The following is a 12,411-nucleotide window of genomic DNA, read 5'->3' on the forward strand; positions in this document are numbered from 1 at the left end:
CCCTCTCTTTCATTTATCTTCAGTAGGATGGGTATTTTTCGCCCTCCCCTCCGTCTATTAGAGATTCTGGAACTGGAGTTTAGCTGGCAATTCTGTTAATGATGCATGAGGCCGACTGAAACGCAGCTCATTCTTCTAAAGCAAAATTGACTCTCTCCCAGATTAACTTCAGTAAAACTTTGCTACCGAATTTAACAAGCGTGACTCAGAAGACAAATGGACAAAAGATAAGAGCCATAAACAAACATGATATCTCTTTGTTCACATCTATACCTCCTATTTCTCCCCTATCTGGAGACGAACAATATTGACACTGCACATTGGTGGCGCTTAAACTTTTATCCTAAGTTGCACCTTACCTTCTGCCTCTGAAAGAATTTCCCATCATTCTTATTTATATCCTTGTAAACATAGCTTTTGGCAACAACAGATGCTGACTCAGTGCAGTTGCAGAGAGCAGAGAGGTCCTAGTTTACCAAACCTTTAGCCACAGGAGGACTAGAAAGGAAGTTTGGTGTAGTGGTTGCAGGGGCGAATGAAGGCGTTGTGACACCTGGGGCTGCAAACTGCTATGTATGGTGCATGTTTGGTGTCACTACTTACAGCGCATGTGCCGTACGTAGCGATGCCGCACATGCGCTGTACATAGTAGTTTGCCAGCAGCACTGCTCCAGCACCGTACGGACGGTGCCAGGATCCTCTGCTCATGCCATCTGTACAGTGCTTGAGCAGTGCCAGTGGCAAACCGCTATGTACAGCACATGTGCGGCATCGTTATGTACAGCACATGCGTGTGACGCTGCACATGCGCTGTACATAGTGGTTTGCTGCCAGTGCCGGGATCCTCTGCTCGTGCCATCTGTAAAGTGCTTGAGCAGTGCCAGTGGCAAACCGCTATGTACAGCACATGTGCGGCATCGTTATGTACAGCACATGCGTGTGACGCTGCACATGTGCTGTACATAGTGGTTTGCTGCCAGTGCCAGGATCCTCTGCTCATGCCATCTGTACAGTGCTTGAGCGGTACCAGTGGCAAACCACTATGTACAGCACATGTGCGGCATCGTTATGTACAGCACATGCGTGTGACGCTGCACATGCGCTGTACATAGTGGTTTGCTGCCAGTGCTGGGATCCTCTGCTTGCAGCAGCGAATGGAGGGAGGATCCTCCACATGCAGCGGCAGTGTGATGGCTGCTCATGCTGTTGCGAGCCCCCACAGGGTGCCTTCTTGTCACACACACACACCCCGACATGTCACCTGGGGCACACTGCCGTTGCGACACCACTGGGTGGTTGTAGCATCTGATTAGACCCGGGAGACAACAGCTCAAACCTCCACTCAGCCATGAAACTGATCTTGGGCCAGTCACTCACTCTCAGCTTAACCTACCTCACAGGGCTGTGATGATAAAATGGGGAGGAGCTAGAGCTATATTTTTCCCCATAATGTGAATACTGGCTCCCAGCTGCTGCACAGTCCCCTCCCCCACATGCCCAATCTAAAGCATGTGGAGAGATCAATTTGTGTGTACATGGTGTCCCCTGCTCAAATATATAGTAACTCCAGGCTTTGTGTCCATCAATAAACAGCAGAGATGTCTGCCCTGGAGTAGCAGAATTCTAGGGGCTCCATCTCCTAAGATGGAAATCCCTAAACACACACACACACACACACACACACACACACACGTCAGATCCTTGAAACATCAGGGTCTGAGATGGACAATAGCATCCTTGTCTCCTCCATTTGCAGCCCCATTGTTTCATACAAGTGGGTGGGGCAAAACTTAAAGGGGGAGAGGGGATGGCAGGATTTGACAATACCTATTGCAGAAACATGCTTGTGAGCCTGAACCAACGCTTTCCCCATTTAAAAATGCACTTAGGCAGCCCACCCTTTGTGGGTTTTGCAGTAAGGGACACATCAGTGAACATGTGGGATTTGCATTGGCTGTGCAATAAACTATGGCTATACAAACTATGCTCCTTGCTGCTGCGAATCCTGCTGGCCAGCCGCACAACTCAGCAGCTTCAAAGGGAGAACAGAATTCCCATGGTTCAGCCACCCTGCCCTTCTGTACTTTGGCTTGCTCTGAGCCAAAGAAGTAGCCACCGTTAAGACTTCCTGCTGCAAGTTTTGAAAGAGAGGTGGACAAAGTACAGACTTTTCTAGTGACCGGGGTCTCTTGGAGGATGTAGGCCACCTCTGGTGGCAAGATCCAGGTGACAAATCCAGCCACTGAGGAACACATCGCCTGCTTCTGCTGCTGTGGTGGCAACAGTGGCTGCAATGCACTCCCTAGAGGTCAGACCTACCACCTCCTCGGCACCTCAACCCCCATGCTGCCTCCACAGTGGAATCTCAGCGAACAGGAGACACTGCTGCTCCTTCACCCCTAGGGAGGAAATGGTGGGGCTGCCCTCTGGGGCTTCCTGGGCTCCGCACCCACCTTTGATTCCCAGTTCAACCGTTGGGTAAGGTTGATTTGATTCCTCTCTCCTTTGTTCCCAATGTAGATATTCACTCTTCCTGGCCGGGGAGAGGCACCATTTTGTGATTCACATCAGGTACCAAAGCGCCTTGGGTCAGCACTGCCACTACCAAATTTAAGCTGTCTAGCTGCCAGCCTAGCAGTTCGAAAGCAAGTAGATAAATAGGTACCACTCTGGCGGGAAGGTAAATGGAGTTTCTATGCGCTGCTCTGGTTTGCCAGTAGCGGCTTAGTCATGCTGGCCACATGACTGTATGCTGGCTCCCTCGGCCTATAGAGCAAGATGAGCACGCAACCCCAGAGTCGTCCACGACTGGACCTAATAGTCAGGGGTACCTTTGCCTTAACCTAGCTGTCATAGAAGTGAGTTGCTATGCACAAAAGGACAATACAGCCTTCGACAGAGCACAGAAAGCTCCATGCAAACAGGAACTGCTGCCCCATCACCTTCAATGGCAGATGATACCCCAAGCATGCAGCCCCACTGAAACATGCACTCCCATTCAGCATTTGGAATGCTCCCTGATATTAAAGAAAATGGGGCGATTTCCAGCCATGCAGAGCCCCATAGTCCTGGAATACGCCAGAGTAGAAGGATGCTGTTATGTAACTCAGAAGGGTCTGTCATCATCAACATCAAAAAGATAAAGCCAGCAGGAAGCATGCAAATTCACTCAACATATATTAAATGTGGACACTGTTTGCCAATTTAACCAAACATTCTGTAAATATTATCCCAGACTTTTAAAGTTTAAACTCATTTGCTCTAGCAATGTTTGCATGTGTTTCATATTCGCTTCCTGCAAAGAATTTGGGGGAGGAACTCAGAGGGATGTTTGCCGAAGGAAAACGTTTTAAGCAAATATTGTAGGCTGTAGAAAATAGTTTTCAGCTCCGTACAGCATAGCGACACTTCCTATCAACTAGTTTCATCTTGCATACTGTGCAATGGAGGCAAGACTCAGCCCAATCCATAGCTCGCCTAAACAGGATTATCTATTCTAATTTAGCCCACAAGTCAGGGCCAAAACTGGTTCAAACCCAGATGCTTCCGTTTTATTAGTTTGTGGGATCATAGCTGCTTTTTTTCTCATCAGTGCATAAGAAGCAAGCAAACATTAATAAGATGTGTGTTCTTCAGTCAATATTCTTGCTTCTGTTGATATGCTCAAAGCTCCCCATCCCCAGAATATTCCTTCATTTAGGACAGATGTGATGACCTACTCCAATTAAAGTTACAGTGGTACCTCGGGTTACAGACACTTCAGGTTACAGACTCTGCTAACCCTGAAAATAGTACCTCTGGTTAAGAACTTTACCTCAGGATGAGAACACAAATCATGCGGCAGCGGCACAGCAGCAGCGGGAGGCCCCATTAGCTAAAGTGGTACCTCAGGTTAAGAACAGTTTCAGGCTAAGAACAGACCTCCAGAATGAATTAAGTTCTTAACGTAACATACCACTGTACTTCTGAGCACATTCATATTGCAGCTTCCTGTCCTCCATCTTGGACATTGGAGTTGATGGTACATGGCTTCCTTGGTAAACAGAACCCTAAGGACCAAACAGTGGCGTAGCGTGGGGGGTGCAGGGGGTGCCGGCCGCACCGGGCGCAACATCTGGGGGGGCGCGCTCGCACTCGCAGCTCTCTGCCCCTACCTGGCTCACTCACTCTCTCTCACTGCAGTGCTGGCTGTGCGAATCCGATCCGAGCCGCTGGGTTGCCGCCCACTGTGGAGGGGGTGGGTGCCAGGCGTGCGGTGCGGAGAGAGAGCGAGGGACTATCTGGGGGAGGGACAGTGCAGCGGCCGCCCAGCGCAGCGCTGAGCGCGGGAGAGAACCACACCAGACCAGACCAGGCAACAGCAAGAAGCTGGCAGCGGCGGCAGGTTAGGGGTTACCTAATTACTTGCCTTGCCCCGGGTTAGGGGGCGCAAATTACTTGCCTTGCCCCGGGTGCTGACAACCCACGCTACGCCGCTGGGACCAAAGTAGATATCTTGGGGCCACTCACTATTCAGGAGCCCACCCATTCAATATACGATTTGGGAAAGGGGCAGGGGTTTTGCTTTAACAATTTGAAAGATTGTTTTGGGGGCCGCTTTCTCTCACAAACTGGCCTTACCATGACATTTGCCATTGCTATGTGTCCCGCTGCCATCCAAAGTCTACTCAGCTCTTACGTAGGCCCAAGTGGCAGCCTCATTATGGTGCTTAGATGGGCTGTGAGAACTTTTTTTGTTTCACTGCCTTTTCAGTTAGCCCTCCCCACTTTCTTCTGTTTCCGTTCTATCTTGTGAAGTTTTCATTCTGTTCTCATTTTATATTAGGTTTATTATTATTATTAGGAGGAGCAGGAGGAAGAGAAGTACGTTATGGACCCTTTAATTAACGTCGTAAACCACAGAAGTATGTGAGAGAGGAGCACTTAGCCTGACTCTCCGCCCTTCCCTTGGCACAGTCATTTGTGAGGCATTTCCTTGACTTTGTTAAAAGAATTTTAAGGTCTCAAATACAGAATAAATATTCATAAATGAACACATATCTAAATATATGAACCAAGTGCCATGTGGAACGGCTAAGGGAGCTGGGCATGTTTAGCCTGGAGAAGAGGAGGTTAAGGGGTGATATGATAGCCATGTTCAAATATATAAAAGGATGTCACATAGAGGAGGGAGAAAGGTTGTTTTCTGCTGCTCCAGAGAAGCGGACACGGAGCAATGGATCCAAACTACAAGAAAGAAGATTCCACCTAAACATTAGGAAGAACTTCCTGACAGTAAGAGCTGTTCGACAGTGGAATTTGCTGCCAAGGAGTGTGGTGGAGTCTCCTTCTTTGGAGGTCTTTAAGCAGAGGCTTGACAACCATATGTCAGGAGTGCTCTGATGGTGTTTCCTGCTTGGCAGGGGGTTGGACTTGATGGCCCTTGTGGTCTCTTCCAACTCTAGGATTCTATGATTCTATGATTCTATGATTCTATGATTCTATGAAATAGTATGGGAGAGCAATTCTGGAGCCATTCTGACTCTCCCAATGACTTCAAATATTCCTCTGCAGTAAGGGAAGCAAATGGGGAAAGCCTTCCCGTTGTCTTTTTACTTGCAAATCCTGTCTTTAAGGTGTATTTGTGTATGAATAGGGTGGGCCTGTGACCTGGATTCAGGAACTAAAGTATTAACCATCACAAAAGAATGGCCAGGCTACCCAGGTAATGCAATCAGTGACCATTATCAGGTATCCTGGCAAACAGGATTTCTGCTCGAGACCGCCTCCTCTGCTGTAGACCGCTTCCTTCTGTGATGTATGTATGATGTTTTAGGGGGGGTGGTCTTGGGCTACAGGGTGGGCAATTTCAAAAGTCTATATAAGAGCTTGCGCACCATTGTTCAGGGTTCTGCTCCCTCCTGCGTGTGGTGAGTGGGGAGCCTGTTGCAACAGTTCCTTGAATAAAGATCAGGCTTACTCACCACTTTGCTTTTCAATTTACTCTGGTTAGCTTTTGTTATTTCTCCTACCAATAGGGAACCCACTTAGGACTCTATGTGAGCTCTGAAATAACCCATAAGGGAAAAGGAGCAGGGTTTTTTTTTTTCTTATAACAACTTCCATACAGGAAGCAAACCTGTAAGGGAGAAAGTGTCTGAGGCAATAGACTGAAGAGAGGTAAATTCAAGGTCACTTCCCCCTCCCTTAAAGTAAGGCCCACTCGGCCTCTCATGTTATGTATGTGAATGGGGAGGGCATGTGAGGGGGGTGAGGTATCTGCTACCTAGAGTGGCCACTTACACACCACCAAATAACTAAAAAGAGGGCATAAAAGGACAATTTTCAAAGGATTTGTGTATGCAGTGGTACCTCGGGTTAAGTCCTTAATTTGTTCTGGAGGTCCGTTCTTAACCTGAAACTGTTCTTAACCTGAAGCACTACTTTAGCTAATGGGGCCTCCTGCTGCTGCCGCACCACCAGAGCACAATTTCTGTTCTCATCCTGAAGCAAAGTTCTTAACCCAAGGTACTATTTCTGGGTTAGGGGAGTCCGTAACCTGAAGCGTATGTAACCTGAAGCGTATATAACCCAAGGTACCACTGTACTAATTTAGACATCTAAATGCACATTCAGAAAATAATTGCCATAATTTAAATGCATCTGAACATAGTGGGGAAGGCAGTGGCGTAGCGTGGGGGGTGCAGGGGGGGCCGGCCGCACCGGGCGCAACATCTGGGGGTTAGGGGGCGCAAATCCACGGGTTAGGGGGCGCAAATCCATGGGTTAGGGGGCGCAAATTACTTGCCTTGCCCCGGGTGCTGACAACCCACGCTACGCCACTGGGGGAAGGTTGTGACCATGGATGCTCAGCCTGCTGTCTAGGTGCTACCTATGGTTGGGCCACTCCAAGGCCCCTGGTTACTCTCCCTTCTTAGGGTTCTTTCTCAGACTTAGATGGGACAGCTCTTCACACAGAGGACTCCTTCAATCTATCTTCAGATAGATGGACGCCCTCTGTAAAGTAGGACAAAAGTAAGGAAGAAATGGTAAGGCAATAGGACCATTTGCAGTCCAGTGTCCAGCACTCTAGGAAGGACATGGCTGCAAGGGTTTATAGGGGTCAGCATCTTTAGAAGCAAAGTGACTGCAGAGAGAAAGAGAGCTGGTGGAAATTGGAGTCTCCTCTTGGTCTTCAGGCGACTCTATGCCTAGGTCCCTTAGCTGATGCCTGATCTTATCTCTTTCTCACACATAACCTCTCTCTCTCTTTTTTTGCTGGGTTGTTTTCTGGAGATAAATTGACATAGAAGAGAGAAGGCAGATGATATAGGCCTTAAAATTCCCATGCCGTAGCACAGGGGTAAGGAATCTTCTTCAGTCTAAAGGTCACAGCCTTCCAAGGGCCAGAGGCAAAACAAATGTAGATGTAAGCCTTCAATGGTAGGCTAGTTTCTACACACACTCATGTGCCCCTCTCTGCCTTCCAATCCAGGCAAGCAAAGGTCATTATCAGAGTTCAAGGGCACATTTCAGTCAGGCAAGAACATTTAAGGAGGGTGCAACACTGGGCTGACGAAGGGTGTGGCCTGGGAAGAGTCCCACGGGCCAGGTAAGAGGACCTGGAGGTTCTCCAGATCTGTTGTAGAGCATGAACTGAAGCATGGGGTCTTTTCTCCAATACATATTTGGTCACTTCTTGCAGGAAGTAAAGCTGTGCCGACAACATAGTATTTTGGGGCACTGAATGTGTTAAAAACCCACATAAATAAAATAAATGAAAATCAAATCCAGTCACAACCCATTCGGTAATGATATTTTCAGAAGGAGCCAAAAAGACCACACACAATTATCATCTTGAGACAGATTCTTATTTCCTAGCCCATAATTTAAATCAGTTCCCTTCACTGAAAACAAGCAGAGAGGGGGAGAGAAATGAATAGCTGCCAATATTGTTGAAGAGCTCATCTGTGTTTCAGGGGCAAAAAAGGGATGGTGTGAAGAGGCTCTGTTAAACAAGGGCATTCAACTACTAGGATTCCATATCTGGTGACAACAATCCTGATATTGGCTTTGTGTTGTTGTTGTTTTTAAAAAGGTGGGAACTGACTATCGTTGGTTCTGATCGTCTTCAGGAGCAAACCTGATCTTGTACACTGGCACTAAGCTTCTGAAAATTGTAGAAGGGCCTGTTTGTTCATGGATGGAACAGCACATTCAGGTCTAGTAATTATAAAAAAGAATTGCATAATGTTTGATAAAAGGTAAAGGTAAAGGGACCCCTGACCATTAGGTCCAGTCGTGACCGACTCTGGGGTTGTGGCGCTCATCTTGCTTTCTTGGCCGAGTACAGCTTCCGGGTCATGTGGGCAGCATGACTAAGCCGCTTCTGGTGAACCAGAGCAGCGCACAGAAACACCGTTTACCTTCCCGCTGGAGCGGTACCTATTTATCTACTTGCACTTTGATGTGCTTTCAGACTGCTAGGTTGGCAGGAGCTGGGACCGAGCAACGGGAGCTCACCCCGTCGCAGGGATTCGAACCGCCGACCTTCTGATCGGCAAGTCCTAGGCTCTGTGGTTTAACCCACAGCGCCACCCGCGTCCCTATAATGTTTGATAAGTAACATACAATCCACTTTTCTACAAAAAAAATGGGGGGCTATGTGGGCCTTTTTTTGGAGTATGCGTACTGTCACATTTTTACAAGTATCCTGACCCTCCTCATAAAAATACAGGAGAGAAATTCAAAGTTTCTCCTCCACCATCTGCAATATAGGAATGATATTGATTTGTCCTAGAAGGTTGTGTTCTACCCATTATGAGGTTATGTGAATTACCTTGAATCCTCTAATACAATACATAAATGCTATGTGCTACCAATTTAAAAGTTTCTGATGTTGGAACTGTGGGAGTAATAGCCCTTTGGATGAAAAATAAACTTCGTTCCCACAAGGAACACAAGGGGAAAGCTCGAAGTCATTTGGTAAGGGGAGGGAAGATATTGCAGGGAAAACATTTCAAAACCCAGTGAGTTTTCTTATATTAGGGAAATGTCACCAAATGCCTGGGCAAGATAATATTCGGTGAAGGGTTTTTTTAAGGAAAGGGAAATGTTGGAGGGGATGGGTTGTTCATTTCAGCTTAGATTGAGAGTCTTGCACTGAGGGTTGGATTAACTTCAGGCTAACAATGTCACAGAGTGAAGGCTCTGCGAGGGTGAAATTATCGGGAAAGGATACTATGAGAAAAGTGTGCTGTGCTTCATTAAAACTCACCAGAATACAGTAAATGTTCCACGAACAAGTGGCTGGAAGGCTAGGGTGATGGTATTGTCCTGAGTTATTCTGACATTTAAAGCATTGGCAGCCAGAACTGAATTGCAGGGGCGGGAAGGGTTGTTATTATATATTGAGAGTAAGAAAAGGGTTCCTGCTCCTCTGGCTGTAAAGCTGTCTTTGCATGCTAAGCACAAACAAAGGTGGGGTATGCGGTGAAAGGAGGAGGTATGTCATATCATTTGGACAGGTGCAGAATGACAGGATGTCGTTTGGCAGAGTTCGGCCAATGTCTTTGATCCATCACTGACTTGGCTCAACTTTGCCATTTCCCTTTCCCCAAGATGCACATGGAGCTAACTCACTCATTGAGCATAGGCATCGATGTCCTCCTCTTGCTTTTCTGCACCATATTGGCCTGATTCCTCAGGGCGATTCGGATCAGTGAGGGAGCCAGCCGGCAAGGCTCCCCGTCCACTTGCATGGGGATGGACTTGTACGTCAGCAACGTCACTTCCCGGCATTGGTGTAACCTTTCTCCGTGGCCTCCCACTTGAAGAGCAGCCTTAGCAACAGAAAGAGAAAAAGAGAAAAAGAGAGGAGGAATCAGTTCAAGTCTTCAAATCTAGCTAAAATGTACTGTTATTTGCAAGACCATATGAGTTCAAGGATTGCTTTCAGCAGGTGATTCAGTACCTACTGACTTTGAGAAATTTGATTTGATTTGCATTTAAAGGCCAATCAACCTTATTCACATTTTTGGAAACAAATGTGCAAACTGAAACCCAGCCATGCTTTGAAATTTGCAATTCTCCAAATTGTGCAGTGCAGTTCTGCAGCCAAGGAATGTGCACAAAAATACATATAATAAGGTAAAAGATTATGAGGGTGATGGTACTCGATCCCTGTCCGAGGCTTACTAGAATCTCCCTTTCCTTGGTGAACACAGGTCTTTTTAAAGTCCCAAATGGTTCTTTTAGGGTGGATGGTGGATATTTATGAGCTGTCTGCTCTGGGCTTTTTTGCTTCTGCCTTTCCTCAAGACAATAAACATGTGCCAATAGGAGTGCAAATAGTAGCTTGAGGGAGGGCAATTTTCATTGGGACCACGGTGGTGCGTGGAAAAGGGTTAAACTCCCTGTGCCTACCCACCAAGGGTCCTGATTGGGGCTCCTCATGGTCACTAATTCCAATTAAAATGGATAAAAGCAATGTTTAATGCCACATGAAGTTTAACCCTTGAAGTCACACACCAACAACATTTGCAAGCTTCAGAGTTTGACTTGCTGTGCTTTTTAAAAGGCACTTGGGAGCAATAAAGGTATGTGGGTGGGGGAGACAGTTAGCAATAGGTAGGGGAAGGTTGATGCCCTGGAGAACTGATTGTTCCTTGCTCTTCTAGTCCTACTCTCCTTGCAGAATGAATAATCAGGAAGGAAGGAAGGAAGGAAGGGAAAGACGTGGAGAGAAACAAGGGATAAAAATGGGAGGAGGCAATAATTAAGGCATCAGATATTAAGATAGCAACAAAGTCCCTCCTGCAAGCCATTTTTTCAGATGTAGAAGGAAGGGGTGTTCACCCATCCTTCCCTGTTCCCTCAAATGGCAAACCAGGAGTGAGGAAGATTCACTCTACATACTCAGTTATAGTTGGAAACCTGCCATTTGGTTTATTCTCTGTGAGTTACCTCTTGCTCTGGTTGACTTATAGACAGGAGGCAATCGATGAAAAAGACTCACCAAGGAGGCCATGGTGAACCCAATGACCTCAATGTAACCATCATCATGCCGCTGTGGTTCAAATTCTCTGTGATCTCCTGGATTCCCCCAGGGCATTGTGCCAGCACAATACCTGAACAGAAAAACATAAGGAGAGCTCAGCTGGTTCAAAGTAAAAGCCTGTTTAGTTCAGCTTCCAACCAGATGCCCATGGAAAGCTCACAAGCATGAATGTGAGAGGTTGAGGATATGTGGGATTTGAGCAAACACTGAACATCTGGCCCACTTGGCTTTTAGCAACAAAACCAAGCATAGGTCTTCTACAAATATCTTTCAGATAGGATCTGGTTTCAGAAGGAACACCTCTGCTTTATACCAGAGTTGTATCATGCAGACCAGGGTGGTCAATTCTCCATTTGCAGGGCTGGTGCTGGTTAGCTGTTTGAATAAGGTCTGAGAGAGTAAGGCAAAGAGGAAACTCATTTTTATTTTCAATGCTCCATATGGTCAGTCCTCCCCACCACCTCTTTGGTTTCAACTCTTCACATCACCAAAGTACAACAATTTCTCAAAAAGTTAGTAAGGTGCTCCAAGTGAGGAAAGAGGACAATGGGAGGCTGTTCCCTCCCTTCCTTTGGTTTATTCCAATTATGTCTTCCAATTCAGTGTGAGAGAGATTGAGAGGGGGAGAGGGGGGATAGAACTGTAACAACTGCCCTTTCAGGTAATTGCTAGAGATCTATTCCTAGATCTATGGGGTAACTGTCTATTTTTCAAAAATGGTTTCCCCTCCTAGGGTTCCCTCACCTTGTCACAAGTCCTCCCAGGACAAGTCCTTACCTGGGTATGTTTAAAAACACTATACATTGGAATTTCAGCTCCTGAATCTTTGGGGTCAGGTCTGTGCCATCACACTGCCAAAGAGAGTGAGAGAGAGCACACAAGTATGTATTAAGGTTTATTATAAAATAAACACCTGTGGATTTATTTCAATGAGATCTTGGGACTTAAAAAACAAACAAACATGTAAGGCCACATCACACAAGAAGCCCAGATGAAACAAAGAGGAACAAGCCCACACTGTATTTATTTTTGCTCTGTTCCCCTGGCAAAAGCAAGTACTCCAGATATGTTCATGTGGTTTGATCCAAGTGCCATTACATCTAGTGGGAAATAAAACACACTGGGGTACACACTGGAAAAATAAACATGGTAGGAGGGAAGGTTGGTGTAAGCTAGAAAGCACACTTGCTGAAATAATTTTATTGCACCCACTTTCTTTCTTTCCTTCCTTCCTTCTCCTTCCTTTTTTTGTTTCAGTTAAAGGCATGGAAGTCTTGTTCCGCCTTAAAACTGACAACACTGGAACAATAAATCTCTGTAACAATAAATCTAGGTACCAGCCCAGATTCCTAAGATTCACTAAGTATAAGTGA

At 46.4% G+C, this 12,411-nt stretch overlaps 2 protein-coding genes across 8 annotated transcripts in view; one reads left to right on the top strand and one right to left on the bottom strand.

Moving 5' to 3' along the window:
- Positions 1-6,691, top strand: part of CHRM2 (cholinergic receptor muscarinic 2) — a 418,009-nt gene extending 411,318 nt beyond the window's left edge. Inside the window, exon 5 of the transcript XR_014516302.1 lies at positions 6,661-6,691. The gene's annotated coding sequence lies outside the window, so the exon portion shown is untranslated. The remainder of the gene's footprint in view (positions 1-6,660) is intronic.
- The window catches only part of DGKI (diacylglycerol kinase iota), a 247,578-nt gene that overhangs the window by 81,073 nt on the left and 154,094 nt on the right, over positions 1-12,411 (bottom strand). For all 7 annotated transcript variants that reach the window (XM_083461921.1, XM_083461924.1, XM_083461923.1 and 4 more), the window contains 3 exons: positions 11,816-11,889; positions 10,997-11,108; positions 9,622-9,821 (listed from right to left, as the gene is read on the bottom strand). In XM_083461921.1, coding sequence (XP_083318047.1) covers positions 9,622-9,821; positions 10,997-11,108; positions 11,816-11,889 — 386 coding nt within the window. The remainder of the gene's footprint in view (positions 1-9,621; positions 9,822-10,996; positions 11,109-11,815; positions 11,890-12,411) is intronic.

This window comes from Podarcis liolepis (assembly GCF_965112155.1).
Source record: "Podarcis liolepis genome assembly, chromosome: 10".
In the NCBI taxonomy this organism is placed as follows: Eukaryota; Metazoa; Chordata; class Lepidosauria; order Squamata; family Lacertidae; genus Podarcis; species Podarcis liolepis.